Source organism: Sphaeroforma arctica (assembly GCF_001186125.1).
Source record: "Sphaeroforma arctica JP610 unplaced genomic scaffold supercont1.623, whole genome shotgun sequence".
Classification (NCBI taxonomy): Eukaryota; class Ichthyosporea; order Ichthyophonida; genus Sphaeroforma; species Sphaeroforma arctica.
The window spans coordinates 36,544-42,892 of NW_014039935.1; the positions used below are offsets into that span (position 1 = coordinate 36,544).

General features: G+C 43.1%; 2 protein-coding genes across 3 annotated transcripts in view; one reads left to right on the forward strand and one right to left on the reverse strand.

Moving 5' to 3' along the window:
• Positions 1 to 4,410, reverse strand: part of SARC_07680 (hypothetical protein) — a 14,253-nt gene extending 9,843 nt beyond the window's left edge. Inside the window, exons 1-6 of the mRNA XM_014298371.1 lie at positions 4,279 to 4,410; positions 2,570 to 2,694; positions 1,743 to 1,903; positions 1,394 to 1,476; positions 859 to 1,095; positions 154 to 375 (exon numbers count right to left, since the gene is read on the reverse strand). Coding sequence (XP_014153846.1) covers positions 154 to 375; positions 859 to 1,095; positions 1,394 to 1,476; positions 1,743 to 1,903; positions 2,570 to 2,650 — 784 coding nt within the window. The 5' untranslated portion in view covers positions 2,651 to 2,694; positions 4,279 to 4,410. The remainder of the gene's footprint in view (positions 1 to 153; positions 376 to 858; positions 1,096 to 1,393; positions 1,477 to 1,742; positions 1,904 to 2,569; positions 2,695 to 4,278) is intronic.
• A 970-nt stretch (positions 4,411 to 5,380) lies between these two features.
• SARC_07681 overlaps positions 5,381 to 6,349 on the forward strand; it is a gene marked incomplete at its 3' end in the record, with an annotated part of 5,138 nt that continues 4,169 nt past the window's right edge. For both annotated transcript variants that reach the window (XM_014298373.1, XM_014298372.1), the window contains exon 1: positions 5,381 to 5,626. The remainder of the gene's footprint in view (positions 5,627 to 6,349) is intronic.

Sequence of the window (6,349 nt, forward strand, 5' to 3'; positions counted from 1 at the left end):
TCATCACTGCGGAGGTGAGTGGGTGTGGGTGAGGCATGGGCTGAGTGAGATAAACAGGGCCGAGAGAGTAATAAAGCATGCACACTCCTCATTGGTATACCTACGACAGTCTTTCCTCACTGCGTAAGTACACACCCCTACAAGACGCCCTACCTGTGACAAAATCGGCAAGACCATGGCCCTTGGCACCCGTCGCAGTAGGGCCCAGGGCGTTGGTGCTGGACCCGGAATTCACTATTCCCATGGTAGACCCGGGTAGTGGTGCGGTGAGTCGATCGCCTGTTTGGTACGCGGACGGGTTTGTACTGGGAGAGGGTACTCCGGGTAAGGATGCCGAGTACGTATTGGTATAGTTGAGCTGAGTCCTGTAGGGATCTGGTACGAGGACGAGGAAAGGAATAGGAGTGTAAGGGATGATTTATATATATTATTCGTTGGGAGGGGGGGGGGGGGAAACAAACAAACAAACGCATTTATAAGGGTATACATGTAACGTAACAGTTTATTGCTTGTCATAGCAGGGGCGAGTTGATCGCTGGGAAAGGACACGGACAGGGGATTACGTAAAGTACGTATTCATATACGGACTTATTCAATCATACAGAGTTTGCTGACATCTGGGAAATACCTTGAACGTAAAAACATGCGAACGCATCTGTGGTTTGTCATCTCCCATATCTGTTGCTAACTCGGATTGATTCGTCTGCAAGGACACCGTGGTGTGCAAACCTTTACGATGCTGTATGACTTGCAGCATGTGAGCTCATACACACACACACATATATATATACCCATACATACCCATACACACACACATATATACATCCCTTGACGCTAGCATCTGTAGCATTCCCATACCTGCTGCCTGGTCGTACTGATTGGCATACAAGGACACCATGGTGTTCGGGCTGGGTGTGGCATTGGCGTTGGGTGGCATGGTCAGGCTCACTTGCGACGGCACGGCAGTCAAGGGGAACTCTTTGGGGTCACCGGTCCTTTCTAGCAGACATTGAGGACAGCCCTTTTTCTGCTTCTTCTCGGCCACGAAGAAGTGGGGGATGGTGTTGAGACACATGTACAGTAACTTCTTCTTATCTACGAAGGTGGAAGAGAGAAGCGGGTGGTTAGGGTGTGGTATGTTTATGCCACACGTGAATTGATACAGCTCTACAATTGCGTTGATGAAGATCGACTCCATCTGGCCCTCTCCCCTATTCTCTCGACGCATACAACTCACACATAGAGACCACGTACACATATGTGTATAGTTTATGTATACAAAGCAGACAAATATAAAAAAATCAATATAATATAATATAATATAATATATATACATGTACATTTCCTCTTGCAGATATTTCACCACCACACATCACAGCAACGCTACACATACCTGGCAATGTTTCGAACTGGTGCGGGTGGGTGACGTGCATAATGTGGTCGTCGTGTAGATCGCGCAGATGCGTTAGCAGTTCCCTGGGTAGAACAGAGTGCGTGGGTAGGTAGTATTCTATTAATAGATCTTCGAGCGGTTCTACAGTAGGTAACAAAGGTACGATCACATACACTCAGAGACGAGAAGGTACCACGCCTCAAAACTGAACAGTAAACCGCACGTCCTTACAGGATTCTCAAGCGTCTATAGCTCATCCAAACGGCAACATAAAAGAACCGCCCCCCCCCAAAGGGAAAACCCAAGAACCCAAAGTATGTGGAATGGCAAAGGCCGGGGGTGTACCAACCTCAAGCCCATGGTCGGTGAAGGGCAGAACTGTGAGATGTCGATCTGTCGTCCGGGCAGCACAAACATGGGCTTCACACAGCACACCACACAGCCCACTATGCCCGTGCAGTACTTGCAGTCCTTCTTGACGGCTATGAAGCTCATGGGCGCGTCCCAGTCCTGTGAAAGGGGACAGGTAACGGGGACAAAAGGACCGGGTGTTTTGTGACAGGACAATATGGGGTACGGTATAACAACCGCTTGTTTGACCGATATAGAGATCATGGGTGGACCTTATAGGGAAGGGAATACTAAGGGCAAAATGAGGACATTTTGGTACCCCCGCCCAAAAAAAATCCTTGTGGTGTTTATAACCTTTTTTTTAACGGTCAAAAAGCACACGAGTGCTTTCTAACACCCAATCGTAATATTCCAAATAGGAGTTACCCATATGGTACGTTTGAAATGAGTGCCAGTGCATGCATGTGACTCAAAACGTAGCACACCACACAGCCCACTCCCCCGGTGCAGCACTTGTAGTCGTTTCAGGATGATACAGAGCGCCAAAAAGTATCCCACAGCCCCCAATTTTGATAAATTTGGCCGAGTTTTCGGAAACGAGAAAAGAAATTGCTACAGGCACGCATACCAGCAACCACTTATACACAACACCTATAAACAATTTCATTTACATTCCACAGGTAACTACATATAAACAATATCAATAGCAAATGAAACCGCTACCTATGCACCTAAACGCAGCCATATATACTCAATACATAAATGTAAACACGTGTACATAATATATAATACTCCAGTCGAGCCACTCAGAGACAGGGGTCATACGGGTGTGGCAGCTTTGTACGTCTTCTTGCGCTTGGAGACCATTTCGGTGACGCCGTAGCCGTCTGCCGGGCGTTTCTCCATGATCGCAGTATTAGATGTTACCTACCCGTGTTTGTCGGGGTGCCCTAGAGAATAAAGAATAGTGATTCGTAGTTGGAGAGTTATAATTGTATCGGAAGCTGAAAACCCCTTTTATGATGATATCCATCAATATAGCATAGTTTATCAGTATTCATTGAATAATTCTTAAAGATAATATATATATATATATATATATATATCAAACCCCATACTACCGTAAGAGATACACTAATATAGCAAGTGGCAGTAATACGGCTAAATAGACATGGCGAGTAAGATATATACGCCACGTCCAGGGGAAGCAATAGCACATGTTCGACAGGACATATGCGAGCAATATATATACAGGTGTACATACATCTTAGCATATAACCAGATTTACCTACACTGAGATATTCGGAGGTGTGCAGATTGTACATTTGTATCGTAACGGACAATTCTTTTCATGTAAATGTGTGTCACACTCACTATATATACATACATGCATTGTGTATACACCAAGTCGATGCGAATAATATGAATTCCCACCGATTGCTTGTATTAGCGACTACCAATGCGCATCTGACACAACTTTCTGGGGGGTTCAGGGTTACAAAAGAGAGCGACTTTGTTCAACCGCTGCATTGACGACGTGACAAAGACAATGAGTGGTCATAAACCACACAGTCCTTATCCTTATACGTACCATTCAGCACCCCATTCGCATGTGAATGTACACAGATTGTGTGTGCTTCAGTTGTCTAATGTAGTTACTAACTCTAAATCCGACATATACAACAGGAGAGTGGTCTTACTATATTTGGATGTGACCCTATTCGCATACTTATTCAATTAAATGCGTGTATATACAGTTGCAGTTCTCGCAATAAGAGCGTACAGTGTTGGCCCGAACGTAACAGTACACCATCCCACAGAACCTCGCAATGCGCCATGTCTTATAAATAGGTGTACACACGCAAACCCCACCCCAAAACCCCACATCCCAACTAAATGAGGCGCTAGTGTCAAACTTAAGCCCTTTTCTCGCGTAATGGGTGAATGTACCGGCCATAGACAGGTGCTATAGTAGGACCATATTCTATGTAACAAGGTGGATACTCCATCTTAAATGAATTATATAAACAGAGACACAGCTGTAGTTATATATACCGCTGTACACGTTACCAGAGCTTACTATGGAAGAGCCATACCTCACATAACAAGACAAATGATTCACTGGAACGTAACTGATACTAAAGTAGAATAGTCGCCTGAGTGTTAAAAAGTTTTCCCACAATACGAAAGAGACTGAGCATGTTACGAGACGACGACGCATGTAGTGTGCAGTGAGTTGTCCACGCCCTGTCTTATTCACACAACACACACATATGCCAAGAGGAGTGTAGCACGGATGTAGTGTTCAGCGGATGCATCACGTGCTCCTTCATTTTAAATCACATGTACGCCTCACTATTGCACGTTTCGCACGAGAATGAGAATGCCACGGGATGTCCAACACGCATGTAGCGTGCATCCGATATAACACGCAGTCCTTCATTTATGTATACATACGCACGGCTGTCAAGAGGTAAGCCATAGACTTAATATGTCTTTCATACACACACACACACACATACGCGTAGCCGTACCTTTATCGGTACAAGACCTCTGGATGGAGTGTGGTGTACAGTCCCAGAAAAGCCTAATCCCCCTGACACGGTCAAGCAAGTATATAGTATACACTTGGAGGCGAGTAACCTCACTGTTGTGTTTAAATATGCCCCACTTCACAGGGTTTACTGGATACTAGTAAGCTATACTCAATGACCATGTATCCTGGGGGGGGGGGGGGGGTTGTATGTGCACCTTGTTATGCCGCTATAGTCCTATAGACCCGATCGGTTGTGTTTGCAGTCCTCTAGAGAGACCTATACCCGTTTTATGTAAAATGTAAGTGCAACAGATACCCAGAACCTTTTTGTGCGAGTGCGTCTTTCTGTTATAAAGTTATGCCTCTATTTCCTACACAGCTGGATATGGGGCGTTTGGAGCTGGGAGCAATAAAGAATTTGTGTTTTATTCTCATGCTGTTGTTTTTATACCCCTTTTCCTATATAAACTTGTTGGGGTTTCAGACATATTCGAAATTTTCCGTCGGAAACTCTAAATTTTATTCAATTTGCATCAGTTTTTATTATCAGACTTCCCTCCAGAAAATATTTTCGCCACTTTTTATTTCCAACGGTCGCTGCCTCTGATATGAGGTTTGGGGTTTGAAACAAACATTTTAGGACATATTTGTCACTTTGCCATAGGTCCCCAAAACCCAAGTGACAGTGCCAAAATTTAAAAAAATTGCAAAACCCCTGAATGTCGGTGTATTGAACTATTGGATTATTTATATTCACTTTTCCGATCCATTGTGTGATTTCGACGTGCCTTCAGAGTCTAGTCAGAGGTTTTAATGCAGAAGCCGAACTGAGAGTATTCTAAAGGCCGTCATCACAAAAGCAATGACACTGCACAATATTAAACGTCGTAATTTCTCGGGCGAATATGATTGATCGAGAGAAGGAGATGTGTCATACGGGTGAGACGACTTATGTGTATTGGGATCGACAAATGAGATCGCCACAGATTGTGAGATAAACATGAAATATTTAGCTAATATATGTATTCATTTATACAATTTACTAAGTGTATACATATATGTTGCACTTGTATGCATGTATAATATAAATACATATTTAAAACTTGCTTGTGGTACATATGAGTATGACTACGACTATAAGTCTATAACTACAGACTCTATACATATGCATGAGCAGCTAGTAGTATACATCAGGTAGCAAACAGATGAAGTGTCCCTCCGATCACTATCCATCCAGTACTAAATAGACCACTCGACTAGACATAGTCAGGGGGAGGTCAACTCTCTGTATCTACATAAAAATCTGAAAATATAAACATAAATGAGACACGCACTTCTTGAATAAGGTATGCCATCTTTGTGGTAGTGATTTCCCTCACGCATGCACTATCACTTTGCAGCCTTTTGAAATGAAGCTCTTCGATTCGTGTATCGAGTTTACTACCATTTATTAAATGGCCGCAGCATATGTACTGGTGCATTGCATCGTGCATCTATTTTAGGACTGTTTGATCACCGGCAGACTCCGTTTTGAGCTCATACATATAGATAAGTCATGTGAAGTTTAGTGGCCAGTTCACCGTTTAACATTAAAATGGGTATATACATATCTGAACGTATTAGTATAGTTACGTGTATCTGTACGCACTCGTTATCACATAGCCATTACGTTGAAGGATTCAAGTCAGCCACATATATTTAAATCCATAAGTTGTGCTACGTTTTTGAATATGCATACTGTATTACACGTTAATCTGTATTCAAAATCGGAATGAATACATAGAAATATATCTATACATGATTTTTGATATAGAAATATTTGCATAGAAATACGCATATACTTATGCACGTCTACACACACATGCACACACGCAAACACACACACGCACACACACACTCTCTCTATATATCACGCACACACACACACACGCTCTCTCTATATTACACACACACACACAATCACACACGCACATGTACACACACATATACACACACACACACACACACATACGCACACACACACACACACACACACACACACACATATATATATATATATACGTATTTAT